The sequence below is a fragment of the Cavia porcellus genome, unplaced genomic scaffold, assembly GCF_034190915.1.
Source record: "Cavia porcellus strain 051 isolate PalLab524CR breed Dunkin Hartley unplaced genomic scaffold, mCavPor4.1 scaffold_13, whole genome shotgun sequence".
Lineage (NCBI taxonomy): Eukaryota > Metazoa > Chordata > Mammalia > Rodentia > Caviidae > Cavia > Cavia porcellus.
In genome coordinates this window covers 14965894-14993305 of record NW_026947496.1, presented here as the reverse complement: position 1 = coordinate 14993305, position 27412 = coordinate 14965894, and the positions used below count along the sequence as shown (strand labels likewise).

At 37.3% G+C, this 27412-nt stretch overlaps 1 protein-coding gene across 1 annotated transcript in view; it reads left to right on the top strand.

The window, feature by feature from the left end:
* The window catches only part of LOC101787516 (uncharacterized), a 275776-nt gene that overhangs the window by 14456 nt on the left and 233908 nt on the right, over positions 1 to 27412 (top strand). The window contains exons 10-12 of the mRNA XM_063259710.1: positions 1691 to 1777; positions 5838 to 5906; positions 7811 to 7977. Of these exons, the coding sequence (XP_063115780.1) occupies positions 1691 to 1777; positions 5838 to 5906; positions 7811 to 7977 (323 nt within the window). The remainder of the gene's footprint in view (positions 1 to 1690; positions 1778 to 5837; positions 5907 to 7810; positions 7978 to 27412) is intronic.

The window sequence follows — 27412 nt, the reverse complement described above, 5'->3', positions numbered from 1 at the left end:
AAACTAGATATAGTCAACCCTTCAGCATCTGAGAGAGATTCGTTCCAGAATCTTACACCCCGTACCCAGATCGATAGATGCTTAAGTCTTTTGTACAAGATGGTGTAGTGTTTGTAATGTTATTGTAGTACATATGAATTTTGATCACATACCCCAAGATTCCTATCAGCCTAGTAGTCGTTGACAGGGAAAGTAACAAGAGTGAATTTCAATTACTTTTTCTTTATTGAGGACTCAAGGCAAAGCAGGTTTTCAGTTTTTGTACTTACTACAGTGATATAACAGAGACCTGTAACAAAAATGGGCCAGTTCAGAAATAGAAATTAAATCTGGGTTTATATCAAGTGTCCTTTACCCTTGAAAAAGGAGCTGCTGTTTGGATTACTTTTGATCTGGAAATAAACTCACTGTGAAATATCACAGTGATAGCTGTGTCTAGATGTCCTCCCAAAGCCTCATGCAGTCATAGGCGGAGCTTATTCAGAGGTGGATGGATCTAGAGTGTATGACTGATTCACAGCACAATGTTAGGATTACAGGTGGGTGATTACTAAATCACTGCCCTAATCCAGGATTCTGGAAACAACATAAGGGACAAAAAGAGGCTTATCTTGTCCCTTGCTTGCTTTGCTGCCTTCTGCCCCTCATGAACTGTTTCTCCTCTTTGATGTTTGGAGCCAGCTGACTATGGCCTGAAACCTCTACAAATAAACCTTTCCTCCCTTAACTTTGGGAGCTAAGTATTTTGTCTCAGCAACTAGAAGAATAACTAAGATAATCATTGTGAGCTATACCCTTGAAGTTGTTTTCATTCTATGATGCTTTATTTCTTTTTCAGTGTTTGAGGCACACGAATTACCGTCAGAGTAGCTTACATTTTGCTGAATGCAAATTACTGGCAACAGACATATACATTTCAGTCTGCAGGAAGAATGGAACTAGATTTAGAAAATTGATAGCAGACCTTTTTCTCTATTACAAAGTCAAACCTCATGCTTCGGTTTGGATATAGAGATAAGAACAGAATAAGTGGGAGATGTGCAGTGAGAAATCTGGGGATGGGGTATTTAGTTTGTTGATGTGTATTGTATCAAACTTCTGACTAAATCATTTGTACCTCCCCTACATGTTACTTAGGCTGACATTAAATAAGGACTTACAAACAGCCCTCCATTTTTCTCTTTCCTTTTTTTTTCTTTCTTTCCTTCTGTTTTTTCTTCCTCTCTCTCTTTTCACTGTGCTTTCATATGGTAATTTCGGTATAGTTTCTCATACTGAAGTCACTACTGTAGAATTCTTCAGACAGCCACATGGTAAGATTAATGAAATACAAGTCAGTAAATAGAATCATTAGTGAATGCTATGTATCATCACGATCCAACAATGTCCATTTCTTGAGTATGTCTTAAAATAGTAAGTTTTTTTTATTATTTTAAAGTCTGCATTTGATAATTTTCTCATTAATTTTTTTAGCAGCGGAAAGATAGTGTGAACTTGTTTTTTGAATTACCTTGTCTGACCTCTTGCAAGTTGATAATTACAAAAATGGGAGGCCTGGAAAACTTGTAAAAAATGTAAGCTTATAAAGTAGCTAAAATGGTCCTTCTGTGCTGGTGTCGATTTCAAAATTAACATTTTGGTTCATGTGCTTCTAATAATCACTGACCCTTACCTCGTGTACTTTCCACAGGAAATGAATACAGCAGAAATTACTTTGACCCACTGATGGATGAGGAAATAAACCCAAGGCAGTGTGGGATGGAGGTCAGCAGAGAGGGTGAGCTAGAATTAAGTATGTAATTTTTGTGTCAGAATATTCTTTTCCATTCATGAAAATGAGGTGACAAAGATCACACATGCAGTTCTGCTTAGATTTTGCAGCTTACAATTTAAATGGTAAGTTTTAACCACCACCAACATGATGGGCAGTGAAGGTAATTTTTGATCAAGGACAGCAAGCTGGTGAGATGAAAGAAGCCTCCGTTTGCTTTCATCTGAGCTGCCGTGAAGAGTTTGGGCCTTTATAAGATCCATGTCACGCATTCGTGGGGCATCGCTTTGCAAATGCATCTCTGCCCTTCAAATTTAAAATGAGCATTCTTCAGTCAAATGCATCAAGCACTGAGATTCCCAGGTACCGTGACTGTTGGATTCCTTTCAATGAATGTGCAAAACCACCCTGTAACCTTCGGGCCACAGAGATGCAGATATGTTAATAATATTCTTTTCTATAATCTTGAATCTCGTTGTGGTTGTAAAATAACATTTCAAAATTGCTCCTTCAACGCATACCTGTGTGTGGATTTTACAGTTTACAAAGTGTTCTGGGGTTTGCAGAGGTGACTGATGAGATAATGACACTGGTAAACAAATGTTCCTTAGAGTTATTCGCATTGAGAAGATCAGATTCCAATAGCAACCATTTGTAATTGAAATTGCATATTTTCATAGGAGCCTCGCCTACGTTTCCACAAATAAAGGCGCTCAAGTGTGCTACAAAGATTATTTTATGAAGGAGTTCTAAATAAACTAAGCATTTTTACTGATGTGACATTCAAGGTATTATTAAAGGCTACATGTGCAAGACAAAGATTCAGTCTTCCAGACAGTTCTTCCCAGTTGCTGAAACTTTAAGGTGAATTTGAAGTTGGAAAATTTCTACCATTTTTTCTTCTTTTTTTTGCTTATAAACACTTGAAGGGTGAGAGACAATCCCAGGAACTTCTGGGAGGAGTTAGCAAATGAATAATCATTGGAAGTTTGTTTTTAATATTTTAGCGACCACAGTAACATAGGTGCATTTGGTAGAATTTTGTACTGCATGGAGTTCCTCATTTAGGAAAACTATCTTATTAAGAAGTGTTGGAGGAATAAAAGATGACTGTAACTACAGACAGCTAAGTTTTCCATTGGCAGCTTTGCGTATTCTTACCTGAAAATGCTTAGTATTTCATGAAAATACTTATCTCAGATTTTGGATATTTTTTGAAATTTTAGAATATTTGCATTTGTGTTGTGATACATTTCATGGATAGTAAGTCAGTCTAAATGTGATATTCATTTATGCTTTATATGCACCTAATACATGTAGCCTAAGGGTAATTTTATATAATATTTTAAATAACATTGTACAATATTTTAAATAATATTTTCTGTTCATGGTAGGAATTTTCTACTCATGTTATTAGGTTGACAACCAAAAGTTCTAGATTTTGGGACATTTAGAATTTTGGGTTTTCAAGTCAGGGATGCTCACCCTGGATTTGTGGTCATTCTAGCCCCTGCCCTAGTGAGTTAATGTTGGCCAACACCTGGGTTGACGTGGGTGCACGCATTAGATGGGGAGTTCTTTTTATGTCTGCCCCTCATTTAGGCTGTTTTGGGGTCTGCTGGGGAAAGGAGCTGGTGCTGTCACCACCGGGGGTCTCACCCAGCCTTCTTTCTACAGAACTCCTTTGATTTCCTCTTCCATTTCTCTTCTGCTTCTCATTTTCTCTCCTTATTTCTTCTTCTGTGCTTTTCTTTTCAAAATTCTTTCTTACCTGGAAGATCTATTTTATCATATTTATTTGAAATGCTTTGTTTCCTTCATGTGACTTAGGACTTTGTGGTTGAAAAAGAGATTTTCTCTAGTCTCCTAAATTCTAAATGAGGGTCTCTATATATCTGCATGGTATAAATGAATGCAATGGGCTAAATGTTTCTGTGAGAGGTTCTGTTTGCTGGGCATTTCTACCTCCTTCTAGAACACTGTCATGAACATGCCCAATCCTGGCATCTAGCAGACTCTTCACTGCACATGGTATCAAGGAGAGAGAGTTTGGTGGGAGCTCCATGTGGTAGAAGATCTTGTCTTGTATGACTACGTTGTGTCCATTACTGCATCTGCAGCCATTAGTTTCTCAGACATAAAAATATTTAATACATCTTTGCCTAAAGACTAGTGAGCAATGTTCAGATGTGCACTGATTTCTATGACCTGATACAGACATTATTTTCTGAGTTTTCCAAAGAGGAGTAACCAATAGGATTACACTTTCTCTAAAATATATGTATATTATACAATGCACACATCTCTCTTAAACACATGCTGGTTACATAAGACATAGATGTGCATGTGTGTGGATGAGAGAGATTTTAAAGACTTAGCTCACTCAATTTGGGGGCTAGCAAATTTATTCATAGGGCTTCCAGATCACACTTGATATGTGTTCAGCGAAGGCCCAGTGTTTCTGCCTAAAGTTCAAATTCTGCATGGTAGAAACCAGAAATTGCAGTCTAGTGTCTGTGTTTAATGTTGAGAATTCCTTCTTCTTGAGAAATTTGAACCTTTTCTCCCAAGACATTGACTGTTTGCATGAGGCCCACCTATGCCATGGAGAGTAATCTGCTTTCCTCAAAGTCTACTGAGTTAAACATTAACCTTTCCAAAGTTAACTACTTTAAAAATCAGTAACAACTAAAAAGTCTCTCCATGACAAGTGGACTAGGGTTTGACCAAACAGTGGACACACAGCTTCGCTGGAGTGTAGAGTGAGCTGAAGTTCCTGGATTTGCAGGCAGTGTTCTTTCCCTGCCCCAGCAGCCCTGGCTTTCTAATTCAGTCATGCCAGCTCCATTAGGACCGACTATACTGGGTCCCCGCCCCCATACTGATGTTGAAGGGATCTGAAGGATGAGTAGAAAGGGAAGATCTGGAATTATCAGAATCTTTTAGCTTAGAGAATAAAGATCCCAGAAGACTTTTCCGCAATACTTGGTGGAATTTTAGATGTGAGCTGTGGACTGGCCCACCCATAGGTAGCAAAATGGTAAGTAATGGAAATATAAGGGGTGTATGGAAAGCAGCACAGTAAAAGTGTGTGGGTTAGTTGGCTCCCAGGGGAAGAGAAGCACGTTTGAGGTACTAATACATGTGTGCTTTGATTCTAAGGCTGAGGTGGTCATTCAGCTTGCATTGTGGATGCCTGAGTCAATCTAATGGCAGGAGATAATGCCTAGACTGTATTTTTTTTTCTGGTCAGAAGTGGGCCTGTGAATAAAACTCACAGCCTTGAGCCGCTAGTCAAGGCTTGTAGATCCCATAGATCTATAATCCCAGGCGTAAATGACCTTGTAAGCCCCCTTCCAGGACATAGCTCAGGCCCTGGGATGTACCTGAGCAGTGGAACATGTACTCCATGTGTATTCAAGATCCTGAGTTAGATTTTAACACTACAATAAAAAATAAACAAAACTGTCTTCTAGAATTGTGTATTGATAATTAAATTTCTGACTTTGGCTTTGTCTTGTTTTGCAGGCTGTAGGTAACATCATGGTCTTGTTGCTTTAAATTCACAACAGAACTAAGAATTCTGGGTTCCTTTATACATACAACTGCAATATGATAGCATATAAAAGAATAGAAGACCACCAAAGTGCTTTGTACATATACAAAGTAGAAAACATATAGAGAGTAGCTAATGGAAAACAGTCATTCATTTTGATCAAACACTTAAATAGTCTATTATATGATTTGAGAAACCATAATATGATTGTTGAAATGATTCTTGAGTAATAGATGTCATAATCTATTGACTATGAGATGCTTTTTATTGGATAAGTATCCCATTATGCATGCCCTGTAATATGCATTTAAAATCATTGTTCCAATTATCATCGATTTACAGAAGATTTTTTTTTCAGAACAAGGAGCATATTCAGTACAGTTTGTGTCTGTGACTCATAAGATAACCATATAGTTATGATGATTAAGTATTTATTTGTTATTATATTTGTGTATTTCTAAATTAGCTGACAAGGAAGTTATACATGTATGCTTTTCACTTTCCTACAAGGTGATGAGAAAATTTTCCATAATCAACAAATGAAGTTGATTGATGAGTGTGGACAAGGAGAATTTCAAGGTAGGAAACTAATTATATTCAATATTTTAGATGCGTTTTAGTTGTAAATTGATAGCATTTCTCACAAAAGACGTTCCTTTTCAAAATACAAGCATTCATTGATAAACTGTATGTGCTTTTGTTTGTGTTGAATATTGAAAGGTAGTAAAGTTTGTGGGAAATAATTATGGTCTGATTTTCTATAATTGTACATAATAGGTGACCTCAAATGGCAAAATGATTTGCAACTTACTATTGCAGAATCCTATCACAGCATGTGTCCTGTCTGGATTTGCTCATTTATGAAACTGTGTACCTTTCACAGACTGTTTTAGCTTTTAACAAATGCTTTGGAGTGGTAGAGGAAAATATTGTTTTCAACCTTAGCTTAGTCATTCTTATTTACAAATGCTAGGTTCTTTCTAATAAGTGAGGAATTACATGTACTAAAACAGAAATCAAAGGCAGTCATTTAGAAACTAAATTCTAAATTCTCAGTTTGATACATGTGAATTCATGCCAGACCATGTTATAGTTTTACAGAAGTATTAGATGACAGTTCCTGTGAATACGTACAGTTGAATCCACATAAAATGAGTCTATGGATTAGTTCTTCTCAAGCAATCATTTCATCGTCCTTGTTAAAATAACTTCTCCAAGTACCTAAGAGGCGAAGGGGATCTGATGATTAGGTTTTTAATGGTTGCAACTGTTAGATACAATCCAGTTGACACATACAGCTGAGCATCCCAGGCCCTTGTGTGTTTAGTCTTGTTTCTGAGTCAGCAAACATATACTGAAAACTTTAGTGTGGAAGGATGGGATAGTGGACATTTCACGCATTTCCACTCCTACAGCTCCATCAGCTTGGATGCTTTGAAACCATCTCAGTTGTGCATTTATAGACAGTAACCAAGAGGTCTTCTACAAATCATTTACAGGCTTACAAAAGTCTCACAAAATTTATAGGAGAGTCAGGCATTTTATTAACTATTTTATACGTGAGAATAAAGCAGATTCTACAAAGTTTAAGGATTTATACAAGATAGCACGCTTTAGCAGTGAACAAAGGAGACTAGAATTCCGTGAGCAGTACTGCCCTCTCCGGTACCTCTAGAGGCTCCCTTCCTTTGGTTCTTGATAAAATTCTGGCACTGGAGACAAGGAAAATTCCCTATTAGACTTTCCAGCATTTTTAGAGATGAGAGGAGGGAGGATTGTTTTGTATGCACAGTGTACATCTGGTTAGATGAATAGAGGCATTTTGTAGGTGATACCATATTCAGATGATAGATGCATTGCTATATGGATAAACAAGGTGGCCCAAATCCAGTGTCTGTGTGTGTGCACCTCTTAGGAACTGTTCTCAGGGATCTTAACCTGGGAAAATGAACCACAGAACTCTGGCCTCTCCTCAGTGTGGTCATCTCCCAAGTTTCAGCATCACAGCAAGAAGTGGTAAATGGGCAGGTAAATAACATATAATATTGAAAAGTAGGGTAAAGCACAGTATCCACATTTCTGGGTATATTTGGTACATGGAAAAAGGCTTTAACATATAGGTAGGCTTTTGTTCATCTTGTAAGTACTACAGGATAAAAACGGGATGTAACTTTTTCTAAATTTTAAAACTTTTGGGCTTGGGGCTGGGGATTTAGCTCAGCGGCATAAGAACCTGTCTGGCAAGTGCAAGGTCCTGAGTTTGATCCCTGGTACCACAAAAACAAAAACAAACAAACAAAAAAACCCAACTTCTGACCTTCAGTGATTTCCCAATGCATCAAAAAGAAAATAATTGGCGAAGTTTAGATTATGAAAGACCAAAATTTCCTCCACAAAAGAAATGAAGTAGTTTACCATGTGTTTGATCAATGCTAAAATAATAAAAGCAAGTGGGATTCCGTGTGCTCTTCTTGTGTAAACAGATGAGAGCAACACAGAGGAGACTCTGGATTCCGAAGCGCTCACAAGTTTCTGCAAACGTAGTGAGATTCACAAACAGACAGATGAAGCCGCTCCAGAGTTCATCGAGGAGTGGGAAAGCCATGCTCAGAAAGATGTAATTCTGCTTGGAAGTTCTCCGTTTGAACAGGTCAGCATTAAATGTATATGTTAGATGACCTATTTTTAAAATGACAACTCGAAATGTCAGTCCTACACATTGATGGTCTACTGATTTTGCGTCCCAGCTCACTCTTCATAGAACACATGATTTATGACTTCAGCGAACCTTTCCCGTTACAATGCATACACATTTCACCAGGCAGAAGTTGCATTCCTTATCAAAACCTTCCCGTGGCCCTTGAGCCATTTAGTTTCACTCCATCTGCTTTTATTTTATGCCGTAGCACTCATGTCTAGCAGGCCATGAAGAATCTACAATACAATCCAAAACCAGCATGAACCTATGTGGGTAAATTTATGGTGAGCTTATTTACACAAGAATTGTATTAGAATATAAATATTAGTCTATAAATATTTGGGAAGTCACTGCTTAAGCGACTTGGATTCTGACTGTTGTGTCTTCAAAGACATCTGTTTTGATTTCTGTACGCATACTTATATTTACATTGCAGCATGGTGGACTCTGGTCTACCAGGGAGAATAAAAGGCTCTCTTTTATGGGTACCTTCTCTACTGCAAATAAAAATATGAGAATTTCACAGGTATAACTCCCCCAGGGATGCATGCCTCTGTGTGTGTGTGTGTGTGTGTGTGTGTGTGTGTGTGTGTTTTGTTTTTTGTTTAGCGTCAACTGATTCAGACTAAAGAGGAAAAATTTCACCATGTAAAAAAGACCACACTAAATTTCTTTTATATAACATATTGCAAACAGTACTATTATTTTCAACTATTCAACAGTACTATTATTTTCAAAGTGAGAAAATAACTTACTGGGAGTGAGTAGGTGGTGTTCTCTAATTTGGTGCATGGAAATTCTGTGACTGTGGTTAATTTTTTTCCTTTGTGCTATTTAGATCTTAAAATCCTGGATACATTATGTCTATTTTGAATTTTATCATGTAATTGACCCAAATTAGCAATTTCCTAACATTCCACTAATGGGCTGAAATGTGTCCTCCCAAAATATAGCCTTGTCCTAGCCCCAGTACTTGTGAAGGAGACCTAATTGGGAAACAGGATCTTTGTAGATATAATTAAGTTAATTGTCAACAGAAATTTACCAAAGATATGATCATCCTGGATTTAAGGTGGGTCCTTAATCCTATGACTAGTATCTTTTCACGAGAAAAGGACAAGACAGACAGAGAGAGAGAGAGAGACTTGAGACACACAGAGAGAGGAGAAGAGAGGTTTGAGATACACATAGAGAGAAGGTTATGTGTGTTGGTTAGCTAGCTTTCCCATTTCTGGGACATGACACCTTCACTTTAAAGGAGGAGAGGTTTATCTTTGCTCATGGCTCCAGAGGTTTCAGTCCATGGGCAGCAGTGGAAAGGCACAGTGAGAGAAAGCTACTCAACTCATGGCAGGCACTGCCATGGTCCCAGAAGCGGGGACCAGTGATCAGATATAGCTCCCAAGGTCGGACCTCCATGATTCACTCTGACACACCCAGATGTGTGCTTAACTGATCTCCTAGACATCTTGAAAGCCAATCAAGATTAGCTATCATAACATGGGAAGTTGGAGACAAAGATCAAAGTGATGCTTCTATAAACAAAGAAATGCTGAATACTGACACAATCACCAGAACCCTGGAGAAGGACAGAGAATGGATTTCCTCTTACAGCCTCCAGAAGCAACCAATTCTGGCAACATCTTGATTTCAGACATCTACCCTCCAGAACTGTGATTTCTGATGTTTTGGGTCAGCAAGTTTGTAACAGTTTTTAAAGGCAGTCATAGATAACTAATGCAGCTTCTCCAGTGGAAATCACAGGAGCTTGGCTCCACCTCTTCACTGATGTATTAACAGTACCTTGGTCTTTATGAAGACAGTGTTCTCAGAGCACATTGAGAAGAAACAGGACACAGGACTCTAACTTTGCCTGTTCACATTTCCTATACATAATATCTTTGAATGCATGTTCTGGTAGAAAATAAAAACAAAAAAGTCGTCCACCTTACCTTTCCCCCTGCATGGTGTCTGTTTACCATATGCTTTCAAGAACAGGCACTGAATTGTGAGTCACTTACCTTCCTGGACCTTGGTTCCTTCATCTGAAAAACACAGGGAATTAAGAGCTATTTCCATGCAATTGTTTGGGACATGAGTTATTCATAAAGAATCTAGCACAAGTAAGTGCTGATTAAATACAATAGGCACTATGGGAGAAAAAGCTCATTTTGAGGCCAATGCTTACAACATTCTTATATTCACTGTATTGAGAAGTCCTCTGAACATGCCAGCCTGTGCTGTTTGAAAGGAAAAGTGCATTGCTTTCATCTTCAGTTCTAATATTTACATGATCTTGGGCCTGTGTTTAAAATTTGACTCGGTAATTTAAGCCTTTAATGGTTATGGGGGGATTAATCAGATATGTCCTAGGGTAGGACAATGAATGTTTTCCTTTCTTGTGATTCTTTTTATGTATTTGTTGAAACCATTACATATTCTTATTTTTATTGTAAGAGTTAGTTGATAATCATATAATAATGTGTTTAAGAGGAGGTCTGGGATGGAGTGATCCAGTGGGGTGAGGATCAGTGGGTGGATTCCTCCTCTGACACAATTTGCCTGTTATGACTGCTTTACATGGTGACTGGCATGACTGTTTCTTGTTCCAGCGTTACAGGGCCTTGTGGTGGTACGCAAGGCGATGGAAGAATCTAGATCGCAAAATGAGGTGGAGCCTTTCACTGAACCATTGCTTATGAGGGGGAGAGATGGGCTGAAAATTACGCGGTGCAGAGATAAATATTTGAAAACTCATCAGTCTTAGAGATATTGATAGTTGATGTGTATCTTGGAGAAAACAACAACAGACAAAAGAAAAAGAAATAAGGAAAAACCTCCTACAGTGGTAGTGAAAGAACATTCATAGTCTAGCATACTTACTGAGTGACTTTTTTTGTACTTACAGAGCAGAATACAGAGATGAAGAATGTGCTTTCATGCTGTGTAAAAGCATTGCTTGTGGTTATGTGTGTGGCTGTGGTTAAGTGTGTATAGTGATGTCTGTGTGTATATCTTAGTTACTTTTCTCTCATTGCTGAGACAAAATAATTGATGCTCAAAATTAAGGAAGAAAAAGTTTACTTAATTCACAGTTTGTAGATATTTCAGTCCATAATCAGCTGGCTCCAAAGCAGAGTGACATAGCAGCGTGGCAGCAGTTCATGGTGACGGAAGACTTCAAAATCAACAAGAGCAAAAAGGGGAGGATTAAGGCTCTTTTTCTCCCCTTATATTATATGCAAGTTACTCACTCTAGGATGATAGTACTCACAGCATCTCTGTACCATCCTTTTTCACAGGCTAAGGATGTTTACAAAGTGAAGACCCTGGCCTCCTGTTGAGTCACTTAGTTAAACTTCTAAACTTCCAGGTGACACAATGAATCAACCATTATAACATCCTGGAGTGTAAACAGCCTCTCTAGGGCATGTTCTCTACACTCTAGGATGTGGAAGCTGAAAAGCTTCTGAACCTCTCAAACTGACACAATGAATCAACCATAACAGAATGACTCTGTGTATGTGTGGTTGTGCATGTGTGTGTTGGGGAAAGGCATTATACAAAGTTCAGCCCAAGTGGTGTCACTTGCTTCCCAAGGACCTGATGTGGAACTCATGAGAAAACTGATCTTGGAGTCCATTGTTAACAAGCAGAACTGACAACAATTTCAGCTGTGATCTAAAGGCACCTATAGCAGTAGGGCACATCAGTAGAGTTATATGAGATCCAATATAAGTAATACCCTACCAACCTTCAGAAGTACTTGGAGGAGTACTTTGCAATTGGCTGAAGTTTCAAGATGAAGGTAAAAGCCCATGAAATCTATCATTTTTGTGACCATTTTTAATTCTCAGAAATCACTCTGTGTAAGATAGTCTGGCCCTGCAATTATCTTGCAAAGGTACTATGTTCAGCTTTTCAAGTCTGAGGTGACGGAGGTGGCAAGACATCTCAGAGCATGGCGAAATCAAGAGAGACTAACCAAGAGCAAGGATAGATTGTAGGGGAAGTGGAAAGGCAAGGCTCTTGCAGTCAATTGAGAGGATCGTATTTCAAGGGTCATGCAAATGATGAAACATTATTTTCATTGTCATCATGGGGCAATTTAGTTACCTTGGTACATAAAACTACTTTAACAACATTTGTGATGACTTTTTGCATCCCTTGGAGGATGGAAATTTTGTAAGAAAGACATGAAGCAACATAGATCTGAGAATTATCCAGTGGAAAATAAAACTAATCAATTAAGTGCATAGTTTTTACAAATTTAGTCACAGAGGATATCCGGGCAAGCAACAATACATGGTTTTTCAGATAAGTATTGAATTAGAAAAAAATAATTTCATTTTGCATTTGAGCTACCAGAAGGAAGTTTTTTCCTGGACATTTCCTAATATTTACTATATTCTATGTACCTGTTCCTAATCAGTTGCAGATAACTAAGTTTGCTTCTGAATTTTAATTGTAAGCAATCCATACATTTAGGTTATTGAATTAGGAAATCATGCTTTACGGATGTGTGTGTGTGTGTGTGTGTGTGTGTGTGAGACAGTGAGACGGAGAGACACAGAGAGACACTGCGACAGACACACAGAGCAAGAGAGACAGAGACAGAGAGAGAAGGAAAGAAAAAGAGACAGAGAGAGACAGAGAGACAGAGTATGAGATGCAGAGAAAGAGACAGGGACAGAGACACAGAGATACAGAGAGACACAAAGATGCAGGGAGAGATTCATGGGTAGTAAGTACTTTTTAAGATTTTTGTTATGATTTTAAAAGTAAAATATAGCATTTGAAAAGTGATGGAATCAGTGCATGAGCCCAAACTAACCATATTTCAAGGAAGCATGTAAAAAGCAAACTAGTATGTGTTGGCAGCTAACCCTAGTTTTCTGAATTCTGTATACTGGCATTTGGATATGAATCAAATGTACATTATGAAGTGAGTGCAAGTCAGGTCTGAAACCTGATTCTTGAATATGAGAGAAAATACAAACATGTGAAACCCATAATAGAGTTTCCATAAATTAAAGATGAATTTTGTAAGATTCTCCAGCAGATTAACATGTCTGTTTTCCGTTAAGTCAAAACGATTTATAGCCTACTCTGGGATTCGCGAAGAAAATATTTTGGAGGGAAAATTAATTTTTAAAAATTATTTGACATTTAGATTTCTAAAGGTCACTGTGCTTTACTTTAGCTAACAGCAATGCATGTGTCATCCTTTAAACATTATTGATATGTACATTAAAGCACAAGGCAGAAAATCACAGAGAACTGGAGCAAGAACCCAGATAATCTACGGTTAAAAAAACCAGAAAAAAGCAGCAGTGATTGTCTACATCTTAATTCAAAGGAGGCAAAAGTGACACCATCATGTTAAAGTTTGCAAACTTCTATCATGGTCTTTTTGTCTTTTATGAAATAGGAAGAAAAGCACTGTATTATAAATGTGAAAGAACCTTATGGAGTTAAAAATATTACTTTACAAATTAAAGGCTGAATATTGCAAGCTTCAAATGACAGTTGAAAATTTGACTTGGTTAAATGAATAGAATATAGGTAATATCATAGCCTAAGTAGCTCAAAAGTTTCCATATTTAGGTTTATTGTTATTCATTAATTTAAAAATTTTCATAAGCCACTTGGAACTTTCCAGAATATTCAGGAACATTCATTTGGAGACATTATTGTCAAGCTTGATCAGAATTCAAGGGAAATCAGGCTAACATTAGCAATGGGTAAATATTTCCAGATGTCCTTGTCACAGTCTTTTTTCAAAGAACTGTAGTTTTCATTCATGGATAGGCAAAAGCAATACTGTCAAAATGGCCATAGTTCCAAAACTGATTCATAAATGTAACACAATCCCAGTCAGAATGCCCGCAGTAGTCCTCATAGGCCTACAGAAAACAATCCTAAAATTTAATATTCATAATAGCTAAATCCTGGAAGCAACCTGAATGTCCATCAACAGAATTAATGGATAAAAAACAGGTGGTATCTAATACACAATTGAATACTACTTGGGTATGAAGAAGGATAAGTGTGAGACATTTGTCAGAAGATGAGTACACCTTGAAAACACAGTGTGAAGTGGGATAAACCAGATGCACAAGATTCAGCACCATATGGTTTCTATCCTATGCAAATCCAAAGGGGGAATAAAGGAAAGAAACAATAAAAGACTGGTAAAAGGTCTTTCTCAAATGACCAGGGGTCCAAGAGATTGAAGGTGGCCAGCGGGGCATAGGATAGAGGGATGTAAAAGGATGTAAGATGTGCCATGTTTTGTACCAGCTACCCACAGTGAGTGTAGTCATTACATGTTGCAAACGTGAACTAATGTAATACTATTACTGCTATTAATAATAATAATAATAATAGTGATAATGATAAGGAAGGTGATCTCGAGGCAGAGGAATAAAAGAATCAAGCCATGATGAATGTGAGCATAATGGACTGCACACATGTTTTAATGAAAAAATGAACACATTTTAGTGACATTATCTTTGCTCTGAAAACTATTTAGTAGCCAAAACTCATTGCTTACTTATGTCCAGGCACATTTCATAAGAAGACTTGTGAGAAGTGGGTCATGTAAGTTTGGAGGCAGAGACTTCCCACCGTCTACCACGTGGAAAGTGGAGTGGGGGGAGGCCATGGTGCAGCTCCAGGTTAGAGTGCAGAGCCTGAGTCTTGCGGGGTGGCAAGGGGTGCTGGTGTAGGTCTTGAAGTTTCAAAGTCCCAGAACCAGAATTCAGAAGTCTGAGAGCAGAAGGCGGCTGTCTTAGCTTAAGCAGAGAACAAATCTACCCTGTTATTTTTTGTTTCTGTTCTGACCAATTTCTCAGCAGATTGGATGATGCCTGCTTATGTTGATGAAACACAATCTTTCCTCCTTAGCCTACTGACTCTAATTTTTAATCTCTGCTAGAATCACCTTCAAAAAAACCCAGATATAGTGCTTCACAAGTTATCGGGGCACAGACTAGTCAATTTGACGTGTAAAATTATCCATCATAAGCCAAGAAAAACAAAGTTAAGACATATTTACAGTGACTCAAAGACACAGTGGCACTTGTAGCAATTTATCTCCCTCAAAAATCCCTCAAAACCCCAAATAATCATTCTTTCATTTTTGAAGTTATTAATATTACTTTCATCAATAAATCATTATATAAATTTAGGGCACAGTGTGATGTTTTGAGATATATATTCATGATTCAATCAAGCTAGTTACCATTCCTCTTCCCTTTATCTTTTTTTAACATGAGGCACTTGAAATTTACTGTCATTTTGAAATATTTAATATACTATTAGTCATTATTGTTGCCGTGCTATATAACAGATCTTAACATCTATTCCTTTTGGCTATTTGAAACTTTACAGCTTCTGTTCAACAACTCATTTCCTCTCTGTTACCCTTCGACCCTCTAGTAGCCATCTGATTTTCTGGTTCTCTAAATTTTACCAGGCTCTGCATACAGATCATGCAGTATTTGTGAAATCATGGAGGATTCTGTCTTTCTGTGCCTGATTTATTTCACTTAGCATAATGTTCTTCATATTCATTCTCATGCTTTGCAAGTGACTTTTCCTCCTCTGAAGGCTGAACGTGTTCTGTGGTGTATATACCACAGGGTCAGTATCTGCTTACCCGTGGTGTTTTCCTATCCTTCCTTTTGTGAATAGTGCAGTGAACATGGGGATGCACATAGCTTTCTGATAGGCTGATTTTATTCTTTTGGATATGGACACAGAATAGGATTCCTGGATCGTATACAAGTTCTATTTAGTTTTTTAGGCACCTACATTCCATTTTCCATAATGTCTGTACTACTTTCACGCCCACCAACATCACATAAGTATCTCTGTTACTCTGTATTCTTTCCAGCACTTACTATATTTCATTTTTTTGATAACAGCCATCGTAATAGGAATGATGTACCTTACAGTTTTAATTTACATTTCCTGGGTGATTAGTGATACTGGGCCTTTGTCATGTATCTACTGGCCCTTTAAATGTGTTCCAATGAGAAATGTCTTATATCTTTACCCATTGTTAATTGCATTATTTGTTTTCTTGCTTGCTATTATTTTTCTTGTACCTTTTGGATACTAACCAGTCATCAAGTGTGTGCTTTTCAGATATTTTCTCCCATTCTGGACTTGTGTCTTTACTATGCAGAAATTTATTAGTTTTATGTAATTCCTTTTGTCCATTTTTGTTTTTGTTACCAGTGCTTTCTCTCTTGAAAAAATGATTGCCTAGACTACTGTTACAAAGATTTTTGCATGGCATTTTACAGTCATCATACAATTTCTGGTCTCATATAATTTTGTATATGGAACTTGACAAGGGTCTAATTTTGAGAATATACATTTTCTCAAAACCATATATTGAAGTGACTGTTCTTTTCCTATTGTGTTCTTGGTATCTTTGTCCCAAGTCCATTGCCCATAAATGCATAGGTTTATTTCTTGAATTTCTATCCTGCTTCCTTCTTTAATATGTTTTATGACAATGCAATACTAGTTTGATGGTAGTCACTTGAAATATATTTTGAAATCAAGAAGTGTGGTGCTTACAGCTTTGTTCTTTGAACTCAAGATTGTTTTTGATATTTGGGGTCTTTTGTGGCCCCATATTAATTTAAGGACTATTTCTATGAAAAAGTGAGAGTGAAATTTTGGTAGAGATGGTATTTAACTCATAGATTGCTTTGTATTATATAGACATTTTCATAATAATGACTGTTTAAATCCAGAAATATTAGATATCTACTTATTAAAAATTCTTCAGTTTTTTCAATTGTTTTATAGTTTCCAGTATAAATGTCTTTTACTTCTGGTCAGATTTACACCTTGTTACTATTTCGTTTTTCTGTTGCTATTGTAAATGAGATAATTTTCTTAGTCTGCTTTTCAGATAGTTTGTTATTAATGCATAGAGGCATTAATTTTTGTATGTTGGTTTTGAATCAATGCAATTTTACTTAAATCTTTTGTTGGTTCTAATAGTTTTGGTGGTCTTTAGGGTTGTCTGTGTATAAGATTCTGTCTTCAGCAAATAAGACACTGTTTCACTTCTTCTTTTAATATTGTGATGACTTTTTGTTTCTCCTGTCTAACTGCTTTGGTTAGGATTTTCAGTACTGTGTTAAGAAGAATTGGTAAGAATGGGCATCCTTGTTTTGTCCCTGAGCCTACAGGACAGTTTTCAGCTTTTCACCTTGAGAATAATGTCACTCATGAATGTTTCCTGTGTGATTTTTATAGTGCTGAGGTATATTCATTCTGTACCCAATCTCTTAGAAGTTTTTATTGTGAATTTTGTGACAGATTTTCTGCATCTATTGAGATTATTTTAGGATTTTACCCTTTTATGATTTAATTTTTATTGGTTTGCCTATGTTAAACTACCCTTGACCCTCAGGGATAAATACCACTTTCTCACGTTGAAAGATTCTTTTAGTGTTTTGAATTCTGTTTGCTAATATTTTATTGAGGATGTTTACATCTACATTCATCTGGGAGACTCATGTAATTTTCGTTTTTTATATTTCTTCATCTGGCTTTGGTATTTGGGTATGATAGGCTTATAAGATAAATTTGGAACTATTTTCTCTAAATCAACTTTTGGGGAGAGTTTAAATTCTGTGAGCAGCTGAGTAACCCTACCGTGTACCTCTTCTCATACAACAAGACAGGAGGGAACCTCTGGCAAAAGACTTAGAGTGATGGAGAAGCTAAATGTCTCCCTACCTTCCTATCAGCTTTCTAATCTGAGAAATCATGATGTCAGGGGACATTTTCCAAGTGTGGTGTATGCTAGCTCGGGGAGCAGCAGCAGCGCCAAAGTGACCCATTCTTCCTGCAGCTCAGTTAGGGCTCTTAGTTCTGTGGTCTGGCTGGCCTGTGGTATTCCAGCCTCATTGCTAAGTTTTGGAACATTCATGATGTTTTTGCCTGTAGATAGTTACTAGCTGGATTTCTATGCATTGGGGGAGAATGGAGCTCAAGGATTTCTGTTCTACCGTCATCTTGCTGACATCTTTGTTCTATTTCTTTATTTTTGAAAATTCAGAGAATTTAAAAATGTAAATATCCTAACTGCACCTAGTACTGAATTTATCCTTTATATATATTCCCCCCACCTTAGAAAAAAGAATTACCATTATCTTAAAATACCACATTCTATCTCTGACAGTTCCTGGTTAGCTATGTCATTTCCTAAGAAGCTTAGTCTCAAGTTACTAAGTTATCTAAGTAGTTACTACTTAGGTAATCACTGAATAACTGATTGAAGAAAGGAATAATTGCAATTGAATGAACCGTTCACTTGTACAGCCATGCAAGGCTGTGAATTTTTGTACATATTTTCTATATTTTCCAAGGTCATGAGTCCCCTTAGAATTTTTGTGTTAAGACTGAACAAAATGAACTGCCAGGATTTTTGTTGTTATGATAGTATTTTTGGTGTTGCTTTTTGTATTTATCAACTCAGGCTTTAATTTATAAAAATCTATAAGCAGAGGGGCTTAAAAAGCAGTTGTGGTGGCTGAAAGTCCCAGAACATGGCTCAGGATGGTCAATGTCTGGTGTGTGCTCCTCTTCTGGCCTGGAAAACCTTCACACTTTGTCCCCATATGATGGATGACTTTTTATGTTGCATCCCAGAGATGTGCTAGGTATGAACCTGATCTTGACCTCTGAATGTGGGGGCTGAGCGTCATCTTCTGTCAGTGGAATTCTCCAGAGTCAAACTGCTGTCTTCTCACTGCTGCTTCAAATGCTTCCACATTACTCCCTCACTGATTACTTAACCCTCCAGAGATGTGTATGCATCCATGTGCTGGGCTGTTGTCCTGGGTCTTGGGGTTCTCTTCCATCTTACACTTTTGCAGCCAACCCACCATCTGGGATTCAATGGTTGAAGCCTGTGTCACAAACTCACTGTCTTCCAGCTGGCCCACCTCTGGGATGTAATGGAAAGGTGCAGAGTAGGGACTCACTCTCCTCCACACCCTGGGATGTAATGAAGGGGTGCAGAGCACAGCACCACTCTCCTCTACCTGGCCTGTCCTCTGGGATGTCATGGGCACAGAGCGCAGACCCACTGTCTTTCAGCCAGCCCAACCTCTAGGATGTAATGGAGGGATGCAGAGCGTGGACTCTCCTCCAGCTGACCCGCTTTCCAGGATGTCTCATTATTTCTTAAGAACACTAGATTTTCATGAAACTTTTCTGCAGAGATCTTAGCTCATGAAAAATTCATTTGCCCCAGTGCTGAAGAATGTCCTTATTTCACAAATGTTTCAGCTGAAGTGCTTTTAGTTGCTGAGTGCTTCGTTTATTTTAGGATAGGGCTTTGGGTAGGAAGGAGGCCTGAGGCTAAGACACAGCACTCCTCAAAGGCCCTGCTGGGTTCTTGTTCTTGAGAAGCTGCATTTCCTCTTGCTATCAGATGCTCAAAGTGCTGCTCAATATTCTTGGAAGAAGATTTTGACATACATTTTTAGGAAGAATAAAGTAGAATAAAATTACTTATGGACAATATTTATAAAATCTTCTTCAGTCATTTGAAACCTGATTTGTTCCATGCTGATTTTATGCCATTTGTCAATTTGGAAAAGGTAGGATCTTTTCAAACATGCTGAATGTATATCATTTGGATATACATTCCTCCTTAGATTGCTCACTTTGAGAGCTTAATCTTTCAGGCTCTATACAGATAGATATAAAGGAACTTGGTTTGAAAAAGAACAGAAAACAAATTTATATTCATGATTGACAATTTTCATCAAAATAAATGATTTATTTAGCTTCTTTAAATTAAAATTTTGATTGCTTTTGTCTCCCAGAAATGTGAGATGAAATTGTTGTGTATATGTGTGTGTCTATGAGACAGGAGGAGCAGAGAGACTTACAGTAAAATTGCTTATGGATTATTAAAATGAAATAAGGGACTATTTGAGAAAATAATGAAATGTTTTGAGTCTATGTCCTTTATCCCTTGGTCTGTTGAAATGTGAATTCTATGTAGAATTTTCACAACTCCAAGGAAAATTCCCAGTCCACTCATTTTTTTAAACCCAGGATGATGGGTGTATTTGTAGAAAATCCTCCATGGATCTAGTAGACTCCAGGAGTTTTCAATGTCTGCATAGCTTCAATTAATATTAACAAGAATTCATCTGTATATGGAGTAAAATGGCCTTCTTAACTTCTGCCTCCTCCTTTGTTTCTCTTAATAAGTTATTACTGACCACAGTGCTCATTAGTGGCACAATAAAAAAGAGGTACTGGTAAATAATAGTGATGCTTTGTACTTGCACAGTTACTTTGATCGGAGCAGCTCAGATATTTCACGACTCATTAAGTTTTGAAATACCTCAGTGAAGTATAAAGGTGTGAAGGATTACTACCCTCATTTAATAAACAGATATTTACAAAACCTATCTCAAAGTCACTCAAGGATTTGGTGACAATATCAGGGGTGTAGTGTATAAGCCAGATAATTAGGACCCCCAAAGGCATCCAGTACAAACTAATTGTTTCTAAGAAATTGTTTAAGAACTCTAGTGTTCAAAACCAGTGTTTTTGTAAAATAAAAAAATTAATTACAGTTTATTTTTAATTATTTCTTCCATTTAATAATGGAGAGTGACCTAGAAGTATCAACTAAAATCACTTAGTATCGAGCAATTTTCTTGAAAATTTATCTTTTTGCATTTTTTTTCTGTACGAAGACATGGTGTACATTCCTTATATAAACATTCAAGTTTTACAATAGAGAAAAGTAAGAAAAACTATAAATATGTATAAAATGTTTAATGTATGTTATATATATTTTAAATAGAAAAAATTCAAAACAAGCTAATAGAGTAACAACAGTTAATACATTGCATATTGTTATCTTCAAAGTAATTACTCAGTTAAAAGATATAGGCATGAAAAATTGTCTAAATATTAGGAAAAGTCTTTCTTTTCAATGAACCAAGGGAAATTAGTAGTATAAATATCCTGTATATGTGTATATATATATATTTTCTTTTCCTTCTTTTCTCCTTTCACCATCCCAGTTTCTATATTTTATGTATATATATATATATATATATATATATGTATATATATATATATATGAATTTAGTGAAAGAGATGCTGTACTCTTTTTGAAAGCCACTTTCAATTTGCATATGAATGGAGTTAAGAGCACAGACCCTGCAAAACTTTTTTCCTTCTATGATAATAAATAGAAGAGATGATTTTCTGATGCCCTTTCTCATCATAAAGAAATGATACATATTTGAGATAATGGATGTACTAATTACCCGGATATGACCATTACATAATGCATATGTGTATTGACATAATGCATTGTATCACCTAAACCTAATACATGACATTATGTGTCAATGGAAAACTTTTATGAAGAAGATAGTATTCACATTTTCCCTAAAGTGAATCTCAAAAGAAACAATTGTGTGGATTTCTGTAGAATAAAAATTTATCTTTTCCATGACTATTTTTCATTACTCTTTTATAGTTAAATTTTCAATCCCTATTGAGTGACAGAATCTATAAGAGCAAATTAATTGATTTGTGGTATACCGGTTTAAATGTCTTCCCCAAAGCTCAGGTATTCAGAAGATGGACTATTGGAAGGTGGTTGGATTATGAGGGCTCCAACTTTCTCAGTGCATTAATCTGTGGGCTCATAATCTAGCAGCATGATGAATAAGTGTTGGAGGTGGGACCTGGTTAAAGGAATAGATCATGGGGCTGTGATCTTGGAGACTGTGACTGGCTCCTGCATCTGTCCTCTGGCCCTTTTGGTTCCTGAGAACCACCAGGTGAGTAGCTTTTTTTTTACCACACACTTGTCATGTGACATTCTGACTCAGCACAGCCTCAAGGTGATGAAACCAGCAGACCATGGACTGAAGCCAGGGAAACTGTGAGCCAAAATAAACCTTTCCTCCTTTTAAATTTTAAGTTGTTTTTCATACACATTTTGTCACAGTGACAAAAAACTAGCACTCATACACAGACAAATAAAGAGAAAATTCTACATTTTATGTCTTTTTCCTTACTCATCACTTCTTAGTACATAGAAGTTTTATGTAGTAGATCTTCAACACTGTTATTTGAGTAGCCATTTATTTCCCTCATATTGTCTGTTCTGTTCTTATGATACAACAGTTCCCACTTATTTTATCTCTGGGTTCCTCAGGTAAAATCTGGTGTCACTGCTTATTTAAACAGGGCTCATCAGCCTCTCTCAGGATATCTGAGGTGCTAATTAAAATATACATTCTTGAATCTGAGCACAGACATGTCTCATAATCTCCATGAAGGAGCACTAGAATATATAATTCAACACAAACTCTCCAGGACATTCTTATATACATTGAACCCAAGGGATTTTCCAATCTTTAAGATTTTCCTAAGCACCTGCCTGGAAAGTGCAGGGTTGTGAGTTTGATCCCCAGTACAAAAAAAAAGATTTTCCTATATTTGCCAGTTAAATCTTGGACAGCATATACTATACATGAGGCATTGTTTTGAAGACTTTACATACAAGCAACTCATTTATTTTAACAAAAACCTTTATATGTTATGACTCTAAAAACAGAAACACTACTATAAACACTACTATTAGTGTGGAACTAATTCATAGTTCCACACATATTTATTTAAATTTACTAATTTTAAATGAGATGACAACATTAGACTCATAAGACATGCAGTGAGATTTCAGATTTAATCCATAGGAAATTATAAAACTGTGTAGAGAATTCCTGTTTCCACTACACTCAGAATGAATTATTCAAAAACTTACATTTGCTCTTGTCTGTCTTCTAATACTATAGCACCCCAGATTGGGTAATGCATAGATGATAGATGTTTCTTGGGTTCTAGAGACTGGTATTCTGAGATAGAGAAGCTGCATCTGCTCAGAGCTCTCTTCCTGTGTCATCCTCTCACAGAAGGTAGTAAGGTAACATAGAATGAGGGACCCACTGGGAAATGGGCTCAAATCATCCATTTATCAAGAGCCCAGTCTTGAACCTACTCCCATAAGAAGAGCATTAATCCATTTCTGGGGAAAAAACCCTTCTGAAATAATCAACTCAAAGATCTGACTTCCCTACACTGTTGCATTGGCACTTCTGGCACATGGATTTTGGGGAACACTTGATCTCACGTAATTGTTTTCATGATGGAATGAATTTATTTAATGTATCTTTTGAACTCTGTCATGGATATTGGGATATTTTCATGAAAATTTTAGAATTCATGATCAGTCTTCCATTGCTAGTTTTCATTTTCAAGTTTAAAAATTTGCTCCCTAATACATTATTTCAAACAAGCCAACAAAATATTTTCACCAAAGATATTTTCGGGGTAACAAGGCAAGTTTGAATTTTGACAGGGTATTAAAGGATCCGAAATTGTGTAGTTACAGTTATCAAGATGTGTGACACTGGAGAAAGGGGAGACAAATAGATCAGTGGAACAGAATAGAGCACCCAGAAATAGAGCAAAACAAGTTTAATGAACTGATTTTTTTTGGACAAAGGAGCAAAGGCTATTCAATGGAGAGAAAGTAGCCTTTAAAAATTGATTCTAGAAGCCCGGGGTGGTGGCTGCCCAGCCACACAGCAATTTGGAAAGACAAGGCAGGTGGACTGCGAGTTCAAGCTCAGCCTGGGTGACTTAGAAGGACCCTTGCTCGAAATAAAAATTATAATTAGAAAGGAGTAACCTTGAAGGTTTGAAGGTTTGAAGGTTCTTAGGTTCAATTTCCAATACTGGAGGAAAAAAAGAAGCTGGAACAAATGGATAAAGAAATCTAGATATACCTTCACAAAAGTCCAAAATGGATCATAGACCTAATTATAAAATATGAAGCCACAAAACTCACAGGTGATAATGAAGAAGAACATTTAGATGGCCTTGGATCATTTGATCGTCTAACTATTTCCCACTGGTCGGGTTATAGGTCAGTGGTGGCGAACTTACGAGTGCCAAAGTCATTTGGTATCCGTGAAAGCTCTCCCTGGATCACCATCACTGTTCCGCATAGTAAGTAAGAAGATAGCTAGGTAGGATAGATTTCATATATATTTAATTTACTTGAATTTAAATTTATTCAGTACTCATATGTGCCAGGCATTGGTGCAGGAGTTTTCATGTTACTTTTTTTCCCATGCATACACTTATGGGAAGTAGGTATTATGAGCTCCCTGTTTCACATAGGAAATTAGAGGTAAGGGGTTGTTTTTCTCTGTTGCTTAGGCATTGGAAGGTGCCTCCTGTGTCTTGACTCCTCCAGGTGTCGTTTGTCTCTGTCCTCCAGGCTGACGCAGTAGCATTTTGTTACAGGAAGTCACACACACATGGTCTTTCCAGTCTCTGTATCTGTGGATTCTTTCATTTTTCATGGCTTAATTTTAAATCATTAAAACTCAAGTTTCCCTTTTGCAGACATTGACTAAAATATGTTTAAGCAGCATGCCATTCAAATTATTTTTTAAAAAGCAATTTTCTACTGTAGTTTTAGAAACCAACACATCTATTTTAGCTAGCATAATTTTTGATTAACTAATTTAATCTGTTCAAAATTACATAAGTGAACCTGAAACAAACCTCCATCATTTTTTTTTTTTTTTTTTGCCTTTGGATGTAACATAATATTTTCCAAAAATGAAGCAAATAGAGTAATTAGGCCCCAGGCAGAGCAAATAACTCTAATATCCATCTCCCACACCATTCCTTTGGTGGAAAGACGGAAAGCAGAAATAAAAATGTGGAAGCCCCTGGGTTCAGGCTCTGCATGTGCCCTATTAAACGGGCTTGGTGTGTTAATGCACAGCCTTACTTCACAGGAGCTCAGAAAGAGAAGAGGATTGATACTTTCCCTTTAGGCTGCCAAAACTCTCTTCTGATGGACCCTGTGATTCCCAGCAGTGCTTAGCTGCCTGCAATTACATGGAGAGAGATTTTTATTTTTCAGTTCATCATTAATTCACTTTTGTTTTAATTCCATGGTAAGTACAGTGTAAGATCACTAATACAAACCTTCAGTCATAGGTGGAGGCCAGTGTTTGTAAAAGGAAACGATTTCTGTGGGATGAAGAGCCGAGCTTTAGAGGGTAGGAGCTCTGGGTTCTCAGTCTCAGCTCTCACTAGCTCACCTTGGGCACAACCCCCAAGCAACCTGGACCTCAATTTTCACATTGGCAAACAAGGCTAGATTTGACCATCTCTGAGGTTGTTTTCAGTTCTAAGCTACCTTCTGTCTCAGTGCAATGGTTATTAAAAAGACAGCAGGTACTTCTCAAATCCACAAGGTGGCCAGTAGGATTCTTTTTTGGTGGAAATTTCTTTCTTTTTGGTTAATTATACTTCCACTAGTACGTCTAAATGTTTTTTTGCTCATTATAACCACCTGACAGGCACATGCGTGTTAAGGTGTGGTTTTTTGTTGGTGTAGACTGGGAGTTGACCGGCAGTCTATCTATATTTTGAAATAAATTCTTCAGGTGAATCTGATGCAAATTGTCTTCAGTGGTACTTTAAGAAGCTGTTGGCTGTAATGGTCTCTGAGCAGCATCCTCTCTTCTCTGTCTAACAGTTGCCTGGGAACACAGACAGTTCCAGGTTGAGTGTCTCCATCAAAACTCTGCTTGAAACTTAATTCACTTAGTGAGATATCAAGAGGGTGCACCTCTTGATATCTGGCCTGTGCATTTGGAAGAGCGACCTCTGGGAAGTAATTATGGTTAAGAGAGACAATAAGGGTGGGACCCTAATCCGGTAGGGCCACAGCTTTATCAGATGAGGAAGAAAGATCCAGGCTAGGATGCTCTGTCTCACCATCAGATTGCTGTGCTGTCCTGGGGCTCTGCAGTCTCCACCAGCAAGAAGAAGCTTATTAAATGCAGGGGCCCAATCTTGGACCTTTCCACCTGCAGAACCATGAGTTGAATAAACCTTTATTCTCTGTAAATTACTCAGTCCACAGTGTTCAGTTACAGCAGCATACAGTGGACAAAAGTGCTAAGAACATTTTCTTCTACCATTAGCAGGACAGTTATTGATGTTCACCCTGAGAACGGGCCTGGCTGGTAATATTCAGAATGGTCAGATGTGAGGGGAGTGTGTTTTGGTTAGCTGTGAGGTGACCGTCTGTCTCCCTCCACAGTAGGAACCAATGACTTAAATGGTTTGATAGAGACAGCATTGTATAACTCAGTATTACTGTGATGGAAGATATTTATTATATGGTATTTATCCATAGAAAAAATAATGGAAAAATGTTTCATTGGAAAAATTATCCTTCATCTTACAATGAATTCATACATTTTTATTCTGCATCATAACTCCTCCCTATCTTCCAGGTACGCCCTTTGATCTTTTCAAAGCAGTTATTCTTTCTCTTGTTTTCATGATCTTTCCAAAAACCAATTGTAACATTTTTGGCTTTATTTACTATTTGTTCATCTCCTATTTAATTTCTACCCTTACTTTTATTATTTTATGTTCTTGTTGGATGGATGTGGCATGGACTCCTCTTATGTCAAATTTAGTTTGGATATTGAGACTGATCATACCACACACATATACCAAGAACTCATGAAAAGTTTCCTGCTCAAGTGGTGAGGCTTCCCAGAGAGTAGCATAGGTTACCAGTTTCCTTTTTGAAACTGACTTGGGAGAGCAGAGAGGGAAGGCTGAATTGACTTCTAAAATTGTTATTTACAGTGGTGATGGGGAACTTCCTCTTGGCGCCCAAAGGGACAGTCTGGGGTTTCTAACCCCGGGGTTCCTAACCTGTGGCCCCTCACAGGGGTTTCACCTGTGGGGCAGAAGAGGAAGAGAAAATAGGAAACTTGAAAGCTGCTGGCCATTGGATGTCAAAACCACAGCCAAGGGCTGGAGGTCAGTGGTAGAGAGCTTGCCTAGCATGCAGACCTGGGTTCCATCTGGAGTGCACCCCTGAAGGTCAGGCTGTCTTAGTCATACCTGTTCTACTTAACTCATGGCTAATTTGCTTTTTGAATTTTAAATATTCAAAGTAGAAGCACATAGAATGGCTATTGTAGCTTTCTCATTCCCATCACAGATTTAAAGAGCTATAAATATTCTTTATAGCTCTAATACGTACTTTTGTTACATTCTTCTCACTTAGATAAGTCTTGCTTTATCATTTAGTTCAGTATATTTTGTTTTAAACATGTTTGTTATTAGTACATGTTTGTTGTACATAATGATTATGTTTGTGCTGGGGAGCTGGTGCACTCACATAACACTGTTCGTTCTCTGTGTGTCCCTCCCCCGGTGTTTCCTCTCCTCTCCTTCTGTCTGTTGG